This window comes from Chelonia mydas, chromosome 12 (assembly GCF_015237465.2).
Source record: "Chelonia mydas isolate rCheMyd1 chromosome 12, rCheMyd1.pri.v2, whole genome shotgun sequence".
Taxonomy (NCBI): domain Eukaryota; kingdom Metazoa; phylum Chordata; order Testudines; family Cheloniidae; genus Chelonia; species Chelonia mydas.
In genome coordinates, this window is record NC_051252.2 from 953,651 (window position 1) to 970,856 (window position 17,206).

The 17,206-nt window shown below is 52.2% G+C and overlaps 2 protein-coding genes across 2 annotated transcripts in view; one reads left to right on the forward strand and one right to left on the reverse strand.

Annotated features, from left to right (window-relative positions):
- The window catches only part of ZNRF1 (zinc and ring finger 1), a 94,520-nt gene extending 80,005 nt beyond the window's left edge, over positions 1-14,515 (reverse strand). Inside the window, exon 1 of the mRNA XM_037878188.2 lies at positions 13,676-14,515. Within this exon, the coding sequence (XP_037734116.1) occupies positions 13,676-14,096 (421 nt within the window). The 5' untranslated portion in view covers positions 14,097-14,515. The remainder of the gene's footprint in view (positions 1-13,675) is intronic.
- Positions 14,516-14,600: 85 nt separating this feature from the next.
- WDR59 (WD repeat domain 59) overlaps positions 14,601-17,206 on the forward strand; it is an 88,563-nt gene continuing 85,957 nt past the window's right edge. The window contains exon 1 of the mRNA XM_007064534.4: positions 14,601-14,641. The gene's annotated coding sequence lies outside the window, so the exon portion shown is untranslated. The remainder of the gene's footprint in view (positions 14,642-17,206) is intronic.

A 17,206-nucleotide genomic window follows, 5' to 3' on the forward strand; every position in this document is an offset into this window, starting at 1 on the left:
GCAGTTAAATGAAAAATGGAGTGGGAAGGGAACTCAGTTTTTCCTAGTGGGGACAGTGCCTCCGGCAACCAGCAAGAGCTACAGAGCAGGGCAGAATGCTCAGCCTGACCTGATCCCACACAAGTGCCAACTTTAATATTAAAGAGTGGCCAAAAGCCAGTCCTGATCTGCACTGACTTGGTCTCCCCTCCCCACCAGCCATCATTTATTTAAGGGCTCTGCATCCAGATCACCTGTGTGTATTTGGTATTTGAGCCTCTTTCCCATCCTTGGTTAAGGGATGTGCAGGCGCTTTGATGAATGGTTTGAGAGGTTGGGCTAGCTCCTCTGCAGCATACTTCTGAGGAAATGCAGCTCCATCACTTCCCACAGAGAGACTCCAGCATGAATCACAGACACAGCCCCTCCTCCAGCCTTTAAGGAAGGGCCTTTGTTCTCTCCCCAGTGGCAGAGGCATACCCAAGAGGTTGTGCTATATCAGGAATGACCCATGGTCTTTGCTGACACTAACAGGTCCTGAATTTGAAGGGCAGAGATTTGAAAGCAGTCTCGCTTCGGGGGGTGACAAGTAACACACACAACGAACGGAGAAACACCCAGACATTGCAAACGCCAAGGGTGGAATTCACTATAGGTCTTTACTACTATTTATAGTGCAGGAGAAGGGCCAAGATACTCACAGACATGGAAACGTCTTTGATACCAAGAGCCACAAGAATAAAGCAGGAACTAAAACACTTTGAAATCTCAGCACCGACTGGCAGTGCACTCCAGACAGCACAGCCCCCCATAAAGCAGAAGTGACCTCATTACTGAGTCCACGCGACTCGAGCAGAGTGCCGCTGGAGTGAGACGGGCAGGTACAGCATTAGGAGCCACTAGCCAAAGACAAACACCTCACGCGTCCAAGTGTCTTGGCATCAAGCTGTAACCATGTCCAGTTGGCAGTGACAGCTAGCCCAGTACACACGTCCCATACACAAGAGACGGGGGATGTGGCTGATGTTTCTGTCCATCACAACTGGACAGATTCCCACCCCACCCTGATGGAAAGTGGGGAGAATTTCAAAGGCCCAAGTGGTCATGAGGTGCCTAATTCCCACTGACCATCCATGGGAGTTAGGCATCTACATCTGTCTCTGAAATTCTCCTCCTAAGCTTCTAGCACAAACTAAGCCCTCCCTGACCCTGATCATGGCTCTCGCACACATAAAGGCAAACTGGAAATTCAATTATTAGCTCCTTTATTCACAGTGTATGGGAATCAATGAGACTGTAGTCAGAAACAGGGGGCAGATTGCAGAGCACAAGCCTGCAAAACACAGCAGGTGACAATAAACAGCTATCCGACCTGGACATTGGTTCACCATCTGGACTGTCCACAAGCCAGAAGAGATTCCACTGGAGTCACTGCCCTGTCCCAATTCAGTGTGGCCAGTGCATTTGTCTGCTTGGATATTTGGTGTATTTTAGTACTGCAGAAAATGGGAGCTGCAGCTGCCTTTGATGAAGTAACAGCCTCAGAGCTCCGGGGCAGGGAGAGCTCCCAGCACATAGCTCTGCTATTGCACCCCAGATTGTGGAGACCTCACAGCTCTACCAACATCCCAGAGTCCTCACCTGACACTACCCTGCTATGCCAGCCCCGGCCCAGCTCCCCTTCTGCACCCAGACACATGAAGAGTTCTGCCAATTCACTTCCATACCTCCAATCTCCTTCTGGTCAGAGGTCACTCACACACTTGGTTAGAGTGGTGTTATGAGGGGGGCCCAGGGTCTTCTAGGGAGCAAGACAGACCAGTCTCCCCACTGACCAAAGGCACAGCTATCCAGGTGCAGATGTTAATCCATTAGGGCACCTAGCGATGGTCCCCCACTAGCCCACATGCCAAGCAGCCTATCCCTCTCAAGCTGTACCCAACAGAAGTGCTGCTGCCTTTGCCTATAGCGCCCAGACTGCTGGGAAGGGCTCCCCATTGTTTGAGGCCCACGGCAGGCCATAAGAATCAAGCCGGTTAGAAACTGAAATGGAGAGGTTTCAGAGTAACAGCGTGTTAGTCTGTATTCGCAAAAAGAAAAGGAGTACTTGTGGCACCTTAGAGACTAACCAATTTATTTGAGCATAAGCTTTGGTGAGCTACAGCTCACTTCATCGGTATGGCATCTGATGAAGTGAGCTGTAGCTCACGAAAGCTTATGCTCAAATAAATTGTAGTCTCTAAGGTGCCACAAGTACTCCTTTTCTTTTTGTGAAATGGAGAGAAGAGCCCAAAGGGCAAAGGAAGAAAAGGGTATTTTGAACCGATGCTCCCCAAGGAAGGCCCTCCAGAAACGCTCCTTTATTAAACTGCTCCACGCTACGAAACTCCAAGTCTGATCTATCCCAGCCAGCCATGCAAGCGAGGGAGCCAACATGGCCAGCAGGCTCGTTTTAGTTCAGGTCAGTAGTGGCTGCTGGTAGAAGAGAGAACCAGCAGGCAGCTGCAGTGGGGTGTCAGATCCTTAACTCCACTGCAGAGATCATTAAACATCTTTGGCCCTGAACAACGATTACTGGGTTTCAGACATAGGCTGCTCTGACCTCACCCCACCACAACCTTTTCCACTCCCCCTGGCCATCACCTGGTGTCAGCACCCTTGTCTGGAGATGCTCAACAAAAATTCACAGGCGGCTCAAGCTTTGCACCTCTCTAGAGGGTAAAGTTACCAGATACAGGAACAAACGGCAGGGCAGCAAGAGACTCTGGAAGGCTTCCAGAGCACAGTGAAGAAGCTGGAGCATGAGGAGACTCACTCGTAAGGGCTGAAACAAAGGGATCACATTATCTCTTTGTAACACGCCATGTGTCACTCAGTAGCTTCGCTGTACTTCCAGCTTCTGCAGTCAGGAGCGAACACAAGCCAGAGCTGGGCATGCACATCTGCGGCTATTGCCAGTACAGAGTGGCTAACACAAAGCAGACTCCTACGAAAGCTTCTCTACGCTTCTCCCTCTGCAACGCTCCACAGACAAACAGCCTCTAAAAATAGCCGGCCATTCATTCACCACTCTTCTGCCCTTTTTGTCTGAAGCCAGGTAAGACTGGTTAAGTTGCATTTAATTATATTCTTCATGTGCATCTACGCTCCTGGCTGCCCCAAGACTGGTTCTTTCATTCCTTACTATATTCAAGAACAAGCATTGAAATAAGTCCAATATTCTTATGAAACGGTGGTTACACACCCAAAGTAGTCCTGACAAGGAAGAATTACGGGTGTTGAGTGGGGCAGTGGTTCTTAACCAGGGGTACGAGTGCCCCTGTTGGTACACAAAGGTCTTCCAGCTGGGTACATCAACTCATCTACATATTTGCCTGGTTTTACAACAGGCTACATTAAAAAGCACTAGCAAAGTCAGTACAAACTAAAATTTCATAAGACAATGACTTGTTTATACCGCTCTATATACTAGATCAGTGTTTCTCAACCTGGGTCTGCAACCCCCAACAGGGTCACGGGATGGGTTTGGGGAGGGTCACAAGTGTAGGGCCAGTGTTAGAGGGTGGCAAGCAGAGCAAATCCCCAGGGCCCCGCAAAGCTAAGCTAAGTTACATGCTTCAGCCCTGAGGGCAGGGCTCAGACTTCGGCCGGGGGCTGTAATCAGACTCCTGAAAGGGGTACAATAGACTGGAAAGGTTGAGAGCCACTGGAGCGGGGGAAATACAGAATCCAGACTTTGGCATTTTCAGCTACTGGTACTAACCTTGCAACAGGGTAACGATTTCCATCATCATTCTGATCTTTTAGAGGATATGTCATTGTGGCCTCACCACAAGTCATGATCTCTAAAGGGGGTAGATAAACAGTTTATGAAGCAGTCTCCCAGCCTAATGAAATTCATGCTGCAGTTGTGGGCCTATCTGCCAGATTAGAGACACAGAAAAGGAACCCCAATCATCATATTGTGGGGTTCGCTATTTGTTCCCCATCAGGAACTTCCATAGCAAGCCTGTCTCTGTATGCTCAAGACAGTTTCCAGCCCAGCTAGCTCAGGCTGGTAGCTACAGAATGCCATCATAAGGCAGAGAACGGGGCTATCCAAGTCTGGAATGCAAGCTTGCCTTGCAATTGTGTTGATGTACAAAGCAGAACAGAACACAGCTCATTCTTCTTGGTCACTGACAGCAAGCCACACCAAAGTGACCCAGGAGACACCTTGGGAGTAGGTAAGTGCAGAAAGAAGGGGACACTCAGAGTCTCCTCCAGTTCAGAGCTCCACATCAGCCTCTGTACTGTGCCACCAAGTTACATACTGAGCTCAGTGCTCACAACCCTGGTCTCCTGCAGAAACATCTCCTCTGCACACAGGATGCAAGAGCGTGTTGGGGGTGGGACAACACAGCTCACTCAGCAATGCCTGCCTCAGCTCGATTGGAAGGAACCAAGGCAGCATCTAGCAGTTGGCCTGGCGACGGGTCACTGCAAACTCTCTTGCCAGCACACCGGTGAGTGTTGGCATCTCTGCAAGCATTTAAAGGGTCAGCTGCTATGTGAGACAACAGAGTTTTTAAGCAAGCTGCAACAGGCTTTGGGGTCGCTTTTGGATTCATTAATGAACGTGGAAATCCCTGCCTTTTATCGCAGCTCCCTTCAGATCCCCTACAAGTCACCGCACTATGCTCAGAGTAGCCCCATATGCTACTTCCTCAGAAGCACACCACACTGGACTGTCTGCATTGCCAAGTCACACAGGATACTTAGACACTGCAGCTGCGAGCGAGCTGTTCAGCTCAAGCAGACAGCCTCGCACTATAGCTGGCCATATGTACTGGAGCTCAGACTCAGCTGGGCGGGTAGGTTCATGCTTGGGTAACTAGCCCAAGATGCCACTGGTGCCACAACATCCACACAGCTATTTTTAGTGTGCTTGCTTGAGCCCTGTCAGTGTGATTCTGTGCAGCTGGGCTGGGAGGCTTCTGTACCCAGAGAAAGTGAGCAGCACTTTACACAGCCACTAACACAAGCAGATAGTAACTGGCTCCTGACCAGGATCCTCCAGAGATCCTGGATGCTGCCACCCAAACTCCTGCATCTTGCAGCTTGTGCCCAGTAGATGCTGGCTACACAGGTGTCACCCAAGCTCTTGGATTACGATTACTATCTCAGAATAGTGCAGGATAAGCAAAGGTCCCAGCAGTCTCCTCTTGAAAACATCCACTGCCAGTGGTGCCTTAGATACACGCTATGGGCTCAGGCGATACCGAGCATCTTGAACTTCCTCTCTCTTGGCTGGGATCTGGGTGCTTAGCACCTCACAGGACCAGCCCTCTGCACTGCAGGAACCAGCACTGGGAAGCTGTCCAGTTTTGAGGGCGGGGAAGGACTGGTTTTTCCTCTTTAGTGTCCCGTCCCCCACCCCCGCAGGAAGCCTGCTAGGCCCCCTAACCCAACACACATCAGCAGAGTAGCACAGGAAGCCTGCGGGCTCTCTCTTGCTTTGCCCAAAGGAAGTGGTGCGCAACTGCACAAGGATCAGGTGGTGTTTTTACAGAGTCCAGGCCACCATGATCACTGACTTCCTGCAGCTGTTCCCCATACTCCTGCTTGGCCCTCCGTTTCCCTTAAGACATTCATCTTTGCAGAGAAGCAGTTGATCAGAAGAGTTTGGAGGGGGATGGTGTGAGCAGTCAGACTAGCTGCAGGCAAGGGAAGGGGTGGGGTTCACAGCACTGCACACCCCAGGCAGCCCAGGCAAAGACTCCAGAGGAGGAAGGAGCAGACAGCCCCTGAAACTCCTCCAGGCACATTCCAGAGGCTGGGCCTGTTCACGCACACTCTGGCACAAGGTATGACAAACAAGCAGCTCAGACTGGCTCACAGGCACAACAGCAGCATGCCAGGGAGTGAACAAGCTTCCGGAGTTACTTTGGCCCCCCAGCACTAGAGTTACTGCAAGCCCCAAAAGCACCCGGCAGCAATCCACTCAGGCACTTCTCTTTGATGATGCAGCCACATCATCAGCCTGGGAAGACAGCAAAGGTACAAGAAAGTATTGCTTCGGTGTGCCCCATCACACTCACATCTGACAATGGAGAAGGGACCCACTGCTTCTGTTTGGATCTGGAAGAGTGCAGCACATGTCTCCCCTCAGCAAATGGGCAACTTCTACTGCCACCAACACTTAATGGCATTCATCTCTTTTAAACAGTCACTTTCAAAGAGGAGGAGTAGACTAGCAGTTAGAGCAGGGAACTTGAGTCACGGCTCCTGGGTTCTACTACCAGCTCAGCCATTACCTGTGCTATCGTGGGAAACCTATTTCACCTCTCCATCTGCAGTTCCCCAGTCTCTTAGACAGGGTTAAATCCTGCTAACCTACCTCACAAGGGCACTGAGGAATACAAAAAGGGAGTTGGGGCCTAATTCTGACCACACTTATATCCGGGTAACTCAAGAGTAAACCCACGGACCTCAGTGGAGTGACAGGGATGCTAAGTGATGAGAACCAGACATCTTCACCGCAGTATTTTAAGGAAAGCCAGACCTTGGGCTGTCTGTTTTACAATGTTCCTCTAGCCTTCCTTTAATGTGGTTTTCAGCAGGTGAGTTAAGCTTGTAGTCTCTTGTACATTACTCATGAGCCTCCATGATCAGAGATGTTGGCTCAAATCCAGTGAGAAAAAGCTGGTGCATATTTGTTCTAGCAAAGGGAAAAACACAAATTGTTTATTGGACACATCTGGAGGCTACCACAAGTTAATGGCAGGTTAATTAGCCCTATCTTGTGGTAGCCCACTTGGCTACTATGGTACCAAGAGATTTGTTCCCCATCTCAGAGATATTCATTAAATGAGCTCTCTACAGCCTCTCTGGTTTGGCACAGAGGAGACGAGATGAGACCTGTGGGAAAAGGCACTCTCTTCCATGGACTCCAGTGGGCAGAGTTGTTGGAGGTGGGTCAAGATCAGACCTTTGTTCCTCCTTCAGACCTGTAAGCCCCAACAGACAGCTAGCAAGAGTGACAGGCACCATGCCAATGTACGGTGGCCCAGGTACAACCCCCCAGACATTTCCACTAATAAAGTGGAATTCCTGGTGGTGACTGTCTCCTGACTTTGAGACACTCTTCTCTAACTCTGGCTATGGGGGCCAGCAGAGGGAGAGGATGATTGGTTATATTTATGTACTGGAGATCTGTACAAGCCAACCAAAACAGCTGCACTCTAGGCTCATCAGCAACTTGCTGACCAGCAAGTCAGAACAAAGCTCTCTTTTTGTGACTGGGCTGGTTTCGGGTCTTGAGTCAGAGGGTTCAAATGCAGGCCAGGATCTTGGAATAAGTCACTCAGCAGCTATGAGAAAGCTCTGGGACCTCAGGCCCCACCACATCCAAGTTCTACCACTACAGCTCATCATCCTATGCCTGCTATCTAGCTGTATGGAGCAGGGCTAGAGGGAGAATATGCTCTTCCGATACAGACATGCACATGCTGGGACTCTCCACTTGCCTTCTAAAGAGCCAACCAAAAAACACATACATGTTCCTTTGCTTTGCAAGAGATCTAGAATCAGCAGCTTCCTGTATGTTGGGCTTTCTACCAAACATGCCTCCACCCTGATCTTGGTCTGTCTCCTCCAGAAACCCACACTCCGGATGCATATAGTGCACATCTGTAGCCCCTCTGTGCTGTGGTGGGAGAAGCTGCAGAGAACCCATTGCTTCACTTTGCAAATACAGGTTGGAGACTTTCACAGCAAGAATGTGTTTAAATGGCTCAACTGCTTACAATGCCCAAGACAACAGTTTAACCACTCTAAAACCTGTCACATATAATGTGTGTCCCATCAGAGCTGATGCATAGAAAGTTTATGATACTCCTAACAAGACACAGCAAACCAAAACACAAATGGCTGGGCATCTCCTGAGATCAGCAGAGGGGTATCATAAAGTGATCTGGCTTTTCAAGGAGCTTCAGACCTTCAAGGACTGGGAACTCTGGGGCTGCTGCTGGTGGATTTTCCAGATGCATTTAGGGCATTTACATCTTGTATAAGTCTCACAACTTCCTGTGATGAAGCTGGGTGGGTGGGGGGGGCATCAGCATGACATGGATTGAGGTACACATGCCCAAACAAGGCTGGGGATATGTCAGCCAGCCATACGTTCCTCATTTTACTGTGGCCCTTCATAATTATGTATTAGCACTGGCTTCTGTGAAAAAGCCTAGAGGAGTTAGTTCCTGCCATTTGTTCTCCCCCACAAAAAACCCCAAACAAATCATCCTCTACTCTCTCTCTTATGAAAAGCCAACATCCTAAAAGCAAATCTACACGTTATAGGAGACTGTGGCCTCCTAATCAAATGAAGCATAAGAAAGGCCATAACCACCAAATAAGACCATGACTTTCCAATCACAGCTCCAGTTAAAAGGACAACCACGGTTAACTGGGGAGCTAGGCCCCCCTAAGGAAACCCTCTCAGTAAGGGGAATTCATTTTAGTAAATAATGGAGGCTCCTTCCCTAAGGAGAGGACATCCAGTCCGACAAGAAACTCTAACCAACCCATTCTCAGGGTTGTTTTACAGAATCATTCTGTCTGCAGTCTCTTCACATCTCTCCTAGGAAGATCTAAAGCAGAGGTGGGCGAACTACGGCCAGCAGGCCACATCCGGCCCACGGGACCATCCTACCCAGCCCCTGAGCCCCTGGCCAGGGAGGCTAGCCCCTAGCCCCTCCCCCACTGTCTCCCCTCCCCCGCAGCCTCAGCGCAAAGCGACGCCAGCACTCTGACTCACCGCTCCTGCCAGGCGGCGCGGGCGGCATGGCTGGCTCTGGCATGGTAAGGGGGTGGAGGATCCCGGGGGGCAGACAGAGAGCAGAGGACGGTTGGATGGGGCAGAGATTCGGGGTGGGCAGGGAACGGGGCAGGGGGCTGGAGTGTGGATAGGGGTCAGGGGAGTCAGAGGACAAGGAGCTGGGGGGTTGGATGGGTTGGGAATTCTGAGGGGGGCAGTCAGGAGGCGGGAAGTGGGAGGGGGCAGATGGGGGTGGTGGCCAGGCTGTTTGGAGAGGCACAACCTTCCCTACCCGTCCCTCCATATAGTTTTGTAACCCTGATGTGGCTCATGGGCCAAAAAGTTTGCCCACCCCTGCTCTAGAGGCTGTTAAGAGGTAGTATTGTCCCGGTGTACTGCTATTTCTCGGGTACAGTGACAACAGAGGCAGCTGTTCAGTAAAAATAGCCTGTCTCTTCTGAGGAGCATGCAGAGTGCCTAGCACAACAAGGAGGCTCTGATCTCATTTGAGGCTTCTTGACACTGCTGTAATATAAATAAGATCCTCAGACAATAAGTTGTGTTCTGCAAGGAGGGAACATCCTCTGAAGGTTCCTCCTTGTAGAAGCAGATTAAAATCTTTTCTAACAAAGGACCAAGTGCATTTAGGACTGAAACGCATGGATTCTGAATGTGGTTCGATGTATCAGCAACTCCCCCTGTTCTCATTCTCAAGTCCCCCTGACAAATGAATGGTAAAGGCACCCAAGCCAATATCAAGGCTTCTCTCCATTTACCAAAGCTTTGTTGTTTCAGCATTTTCACTGTGGCTAACAGGGGAGTGGTTTTGTTCCAGGCAGCAGCCAGACCACAGAGGAAGAGGGATTGCAGAGGACAATCTATTGTGGTGTATTGAATTTCCCTCCCGCACTCTATTCTAACCATGGACAACAAAAGGCTACAGTAGCCACATAGCTTGCTCCCCCTCCCTCAACCTGCCCCTTACAAAATTCCCCACAGAAGATATGGGAGGTGAATACCAAAACAAAAATCAGACAAGTTTCCATTATTAGGTTTTTTTGTGCTCCAGTTTTCTCCTCTTCTCAGTGGCAAAGGGGGCACCCACCACATTGAGGGTTATTGGCTTAGACCAAACAGTGTAATGTACTTCTTAGAACAGTAAAAACAACAAGGAGTCCGGTGGCACCTTAAAGACTAAAAAATTTATTTGAGCATAAGCTTTCGTGGGTAAAAATCCCACTTCTTCAGATGCATGAAGTGAAAATTACAGATGTAGACATAAATATACTGGCACATGAAGAGAAGGGACACCCTTCTCTTCATGTGCCAGTATATTTGTCTGCATCTGTAATTTTCACCGGACTCCTTGTTGTTTTTGTGGATACAGACTAACACGGCTACCCCCCGATTCTTAGAGCAGTGGTTCCCTAATGGGTTCGTGAACCCCTGAGGGTTTGCAAAATGTTACAGGGGGTTCTCAGAAAAAATTCCCTAATGGTGGACAGAGCTGTCCCTAGGAACCCCGGGCAGCACAGGACCAGCAGCCCAGAGCCCCTGGACTTCCAAGAGCTAAGCAGATCAAAGCAAGCATATTTATCACACTGAGGAGATTTAAACTTCAAGATTCCTTATAAGAAATGGAAAGGGAGGTGGATATTTTTTGCTGTTTTTAAAATGAAATAGGCAGCTAGTATTGTTTTTAAAATTATTATAAAGAACAAGTTTAAGCCTTGTTGTAACATGTGTTGTTTGCCTGGACTGCTCAAGACCTGAATGCTTGTGTAGGAGGAATTGATGCTCCTTGATGAAACATAGGAGCCTTGTCTTATAACAGGCTTATTCAAAGTGATACAAGCTACGAAAGTGAGATCTTGGAAGAGTGTTGCACTTTTCATGCAGTATTTTTATTACATTAATGATAATTAATAATAGAGTGTAATAAGCATGTCATAAAAACAAATTTTATATTTCCAAGATCACTGCTTTTATAAATTTATACTCAGGCGAAGAAGAAAAATCCCTGGAAATATTCATTTTTAGGAGGGGGATCACGAGACTTGACATTTTAGTGAAAGGGATCCACAGGTTGTTAATATTTGGGAATCAATGTCTTAGAGTAAACCCACAACATCCTACAGGACCCTGAAGCAGACACCAGAGAGACCAAATACCTACAGTTTCACACAGACAGCAAAGCATTTCATATGCAATTTTTAGAGGGCAGTAGTAAAAGCATAATAGTAAAAACAATGCGACAGTGATACACGTGGCCTAAAATTGAACAATTCAAGGCTATTTGATCTAGACTTTGCTGACAACGTCTCTCTTATCAGTAAAGATGCCAAGGGACTACAAAAATGCACATACCAAGTAAAAGTAGTAATGGAGAAGATAGGTTTGAGATACATTGCAAAGAAATGTAAAGTCATGTTAATGGGGACAGAAATCAAAACTGAAGGTGAAACTGGAGAAGGTGGACAATTTTATGTATCTTGGAAGTACCATCAGCCAAGGTGGTACTAGTTCTGAGGAAAAAGATGAAGAAGAAGAATCGGGAAGGCAAATGCTGCATTTGAAAGACTCAAAAACATCTGGCAACTCAAAAACATCTCCCTCAAGACAAAATTGAATGTGTACAAAGCAATTGTTATCGCCATCACAACATATAGCAGTGAGACATGGCAACTTACCAAGAAAGATACACAAAAGCTGGATGCATTTCATCACATATGTCCGAGAAGAACATTGGGAATAATAGAGATAGGAAGACGAATGAAGAAATCAGAAAAACTACCCTCTCACAAATAATATACAAAAGAAGACATCAGTGGCTGGGACATGTGCTGAGAATGGAAAAAGAATGCTTACCAAATACCGCCCTTGAATGGAAGCCAGAAAACGTAAGAAGGAGAGGAAGACAGCAAATAACATGGAAACTAACAGTTCTGAATGACATCAAGCACCTCAACATGAAATGGGAAGTTTTGGAGAGAAGGGCAGTTGACAGGCAAGGATGGCAAATGTGGGTAGCCCGTGTGCAGCAAAGCACGGGATGGATTAAGGTCGGAGTAAAAGCACAAACCTTCACTAATTCACACTAACGACAGGGAGACCCAGGAGGTTTTTTTAAATCCATTTTGCAAATTAGCTAGTAAGCGAGAAAACATTTCAAAAATTCAGATTCTGCCTCGCAGAGAGAGGCTGAGAATGGTAGCTTAGCTCTAATTGAACTAGTGCCATCACATACTACAGTATTCTTGATAGCATTCTCTGTATATTCTGCATAATGAAGCCTTAGGAATAAAAGGCCTACAGTGCCATCTAACAAAACCTTTGCTGGGAGGTGCAAATCAGTGAGATTCTACTGCAAGAATGATACTTTGCATTTCTATAGCAGCTTTCAGGCCTTTTCACAAAATGCCTTATAGAAGTATCTTCTTTTTAAAAACAGAGATGGAAACTGAGGTAGACACAGATGACGTGTCTTGCACAAGGTCATACATCAAGACAGCTAGGAATAGACCCCAGGAGTCTTAACTCCCAATCCTGTGCTCCAGCCACTAGACTTAACCCAGATAATCAGGCAGGCAGTAAACAGCAGTAACTGTGCTTGTGGCACTCAGCAATCTAGGATTTAACTCAGGACACCAGACAGCATCCATCTGAGTGGCTGCAGCAACCCCTATGGACTGGGAGGAGTGGGAAGCAAGTCCTGTGAGTCTTGCTTTGTACTCAATTCCCCTCTACTAGGTTTTGCTCCCTAGTCTCAAGCCCCTCTTGAAATGAGGCATTTCCCCCAAGATGTACTGAGATTCCCAGAACCATGTCACATAACAAGAACATTTACAATATTCAGGAAGGGGGCGGAGGGGGAGAGAAGTCCCAGATTGTTCCAGGAAACAAGACAACATCCCTGAACTGACTTCATAGCAGGGAGGGCTCCCACCTCTTCCCCTGTCCCAGGCCAGTAACAATCCCACTGGAAGAGCCAGGTTCTTTCCATCCAGCCCAGTCAATGGAATGGTTCAAGAGTGGAGGTCAGGAATGGGGGAGGGAGCTTCCTCCCTTCCCTCAGCCTAGCAAATTTCCTGTAGTGGTGCCAAACTGGCTCCCCAGACTAGTCAAGTAAGCCAGACAAGCCATTGCCTCTCTCATTCCAGTTGCTCCAGGGCATCATAACCATACCAGATGGTTGGATAGGAAAACCCCCTTTGGCCTCTTCTCAGAGGAAATGAGAAATTCCTACTTCTCGTTTTCCAAGGTTCCCCTGATCCTCTCTTCTCCTTCCTCTTGTCTGAGGACATCTGGACAATAAGGACTGTCATCAACCCCCTTTCACATACGATACCAAAACCCAGCTCAGTCCTTCCAAGCCAATGGCTTAAACTGTAGTGACTTTACACCTGCCTCAGCCCACTTTCGTCAAAGTTGCTAGACCCACACTTGACACTTCTAGAAGGCAGATCAATATCCTCTCTCTAGGAAGCCTCGCCCTTTCTCCTGCCATGAGACAGACCACAGGAGTTAATGGCAGCCTCAGCTCTTACACCAGGCACTCTAGGAAGGTAAAGGGCAGGCATTGCCTTGAGTCAGGTGTGGCCCACGTGCAGTTCTATAACCTAGGCAACCAGATCATCCACTTTGGGGAGAGCCCCTAGGGCCCAATCTCTCCGAATTAAAGAACATGGCTGCAACCTGCTCCTTTCCAGCTCAGGCCCGTGTGCCCCTCGGGCCCCAGTGAGCTCCAGCGGATCCCGCGTTTCCTAACACAAGCCCGAAAGTCAACTGCCCAAGCCCCCTTCCGGCTTCCCGCGCCGAGGCAGGAGACCGGCGGCCTGCCCCCTGCGAAGCGCGATCCCCGAACCCAGCCCGGCCGCGCCCCGCGGCCCCGGGACTCACCGCTGTGCGCGCTGAACCAGCGGGGCGCGATGTGCAGGGGCAGCGCGTCGGCGAGCGAGGCTCGCGGGCCCAGGTACAGCATCCCGTCTCCATGGCGACCGCCTCCGGTCTCCTGGTAACCGTCACCAGGGGCGTAGGCGGAGTCTGCGCCCGCGCCGCCGCCCGGGGCCCGCTCGGGGTCGCCCGCCGCCCGGGCCGCCGCGGCGTACAGGCCGAAGGGGACCCCGCCGGCCGCGCTCGGGTCCATGCCCATGCCCGCCACCGAGCTGACGGAGCGGCTGCGCAGCCCCATGGCGCCGCCGCCGGCCCGGTAGTGCCCGAAGTGGGGCGGCCCCCCGGGCGGGGGCACGGCGCTGTCGTCGGTGGAGACCCCCGGGAAGGGCCCCCGCGAGCGGGCCGCGGTGCTCTGCTTGCCGCCCATGGGCGGGCCCGGCCTGCTGCCGCTCCGCGCCGCCCGAAGGAGGGCGCTCGGCCCCGAGCCCCTGCGGACACCCCTCGGCGGGGGAGGGGAGGCTGAGGAAAAGGGAGGAGGCGGCGACGGCAAACTAGGAATTAAAATTCATCCGCGCCTGCGGCATGTCCCCGCCAAGTGCCGAGAGGCCGCGGCGGGAGGAAGGGGAGACAACAGGCAAGGCCCGCCCGCCCGCCTGGCGGCTAGGCGCCGCCGGGACGATCTGCGCGCGCTCCCGCAGCGAGGCTGGCTCAGCCTCCGGCCCGCTCAGGCCCGCAGGGGGCCTTGCCCATGGAGCGGGGCCTCCCGCCGCCCAGCCCGGCCGCCCGCTCGCTCGCCTCCGCCCCGGGCCGCTCTCTCCAGCGGCGCCTCGCGGCTGGGGCAGCGAGACAATAGAGGCTGCCAGGACGCATGCGCCCGCCTCCCTCCGCCCCCGCAGCCCGCATTAACCCCTTCACTGCCAGCCCCCATCGCCGGCTCGGCGCCTTCGGCGCGGGGGCGGACCGGGGAGCGAGGTGGGGTTAGAGATGCGCTCTCGGGGGGGCGCGGCCCCACCTTCCCCTGCAGCGGGGACCTGCCCCTGCTTCCAGACCCTGCCCGAAAGCCCGCCTCGGGCGCACGCTTCGAGTCACCATCAAAGCGGCGCACAGACTCGGGGCGGGGGCTGGGGGTGCGCGGGGCTGGGCGCTGGGTGCTGGGCGGACAGGGCTGGGCGCTGGGGATGGATGGGGCTGGGCGCTGGGTGCTGGGCGGACGGGGCTGGGCGCTGGGGGTGCGCGGGGCTGGGGGTGGTCGAGGCTGGGTGGACGGGGCTGCACGCTGGGTGCTGGGCGGACGGGGCTGGGCGCTGGGTGCTGGGCGGACGGGGCTGGGCGCTGGGGGTGCGCGGGGCTGGGCGCTGGGGATGGGCGGACAGGGCCGGGCATTGGGAGCGGACGGGGCCGGGCGCTGGGGATGGACGGGGCCTGGCGCTGGGGATGGGCGGAGGGGGCTGGGAGCTGGGGGCGGACGGGGCTGGGCACGGGGGATGGACGGGGCCGGGCGCTGGGGATGGGCGGACAGGGCTGGGCGCTGGGAGTGTGCGGGGCTGGGCTCTGGGGGTGCGCGGGGCTGGGCGCTGGGTGCTGGGCGGACAGGGCTGGTCTCTGGGGATGGGCGGACAGGGCTGGGCCTGGGGATGGGCGCTGGGGGTGCACGGGGCTGGGCACTGGGGGCAGTCCGGGCTGGGCGCTGGATGCTGGGCGGACGGGGCTGGGCGCTGGGGATGGGTGGACAGGGCTGGGCGCTGGGGATGGATGGGGCCGGGCGCTGGGGATGGGCGGACAGGGCTGGGCGCTGGGGGTGCACCGGGATGGGCGCTGGGGATGCGCAGGGCTGGGCGCTGGGGAGGGACGGGGCTGGGTGCTGGGGGTGCGCGGGGCTGGGCGCTGGGGATGGTCGGGGCTGGGCGCTGGGGATGGGCGGACAGGGCTGGGCGCTGGAGGTGCACGGGGATGGGCGCTGGGGAGGGACGGGGCTGGGTGCTGGGGGTGCGCAGGGCTGGGCGCTGGGGATGAGCAGACGGGGATGGGTGCTGGGGGCGGGCGGGGATGAACGCTGGGGAAGGACGGGGCTGGGTGCTGGTGATGGACGGGGCTGGGCGCTGGGGATGGGCGGACAGGGCTGGGCGCTGGGGGTGCGCGGGGCTGGGCGCTGGGGGTGCGCGGGGCTGGGTGCTGGGGGTGCGCAGGGCTGGGCGCTGGGGAGGGACGGGGCTGGGCGCTGGGGCAGCCGCAAGCCTCTGCTGCCGGTTATAATGATGTGTGAAGCTCTGGCAGTGTGCTCTCATGGCGGAACAGTCCGGGGTCCACAGTTAAGGTTGCACCATAGATTTCAGTTTATTATTAATTTCACAGTATTGCCTAGAGCCCATGGCAGAGATAGGGATCCATTGTGCTAGGCATGGTACAGACACATAATACGAGGCAGTTCCTGTCCCAAAATGCTTACAGCATTCAAACAGGCAAGACAGACAAAGGAAAGATTAATATCTCCATTTTAAAGTTGGGAAGCTGAAGCACAGACAAATGAGTGGCTTTACTCATGTGAGTGACCTGGTTCGTTGACTTCAGTGGAACTGCTGGTGTGATTACATTTATGCAAATACACATGCATAACTTTGCAGATTTTTGGAGCAGAGACTGTCTGTATTTTGCGGCAAAGAGTCCTGAGGCACCTTATAGACTAACAGACGTATTGGAGCATAAGCTTTTATGGGTGAATACCCACTTCTTCAGATGCATGTAGTGGAAATTTCCAGAGGCAGGTATAAATATGCAAGCAAGAATCAGGCGAGGGATAACGAGGTTAGTTCAATCAGGGAGGCTGATGCCCTCTTCTAGCAGTTGAGCTGTGAACACCAAGGGAGGAGAAACTGCTTTTGTAGTTGGCGAGCCAGTCACAGTCTTTGTTTAATCCCGAGCTGATGGTGACAAATTTGCAAATGAACTGAAGCTCAGCAGATTCTCTTTGAAGTCTGGTCCTGAAGGTTTTTTGCTGCAGGATGGCTGCCTTTAAATCTGCTAGTGTGTGTCCAGGCAGGTTGAAGTGTTCTCCTACAGGTTTTTGTATATTGCAATTCCTAATATCTGATTTGTGTCCATTTATCCTTTTATGTAGGGACTGTCCAGTTTGGCCAATGTGCATAGCAGAGGGGCATTGCTGGCACATGATGGTGAAGATTACATTGGTGGACGTGCAGGTGAATGAACCGGTGATGGTGTGGCTGATCTGGTTAGGTCCTGTGATGGTGTCGCTGGTGTAGATATGTGGGCAGAGTTGGCATCGAGGTTTGTTGCATGGATTGGTTCCTGAGTTAGAGTTACTATGGTGCGGTGTGTCATTGCTGGTGAGAATATGCTTCAGGTTGGCGGGTTGTCTGTGGGCGAGGACTGGACTGCCTCCTAAGGCCTGTGAAAGTGAGGCATTGTTGTCCAGGATGGGTTGTAGATCACTGATGATGGGTTCGGGAGGTTTTAGCTGAGGACTGTATGTGATGGCCAGTGGAGTTCTGTTGGTTTCTTTCTTGGGCTTGTCTTGAA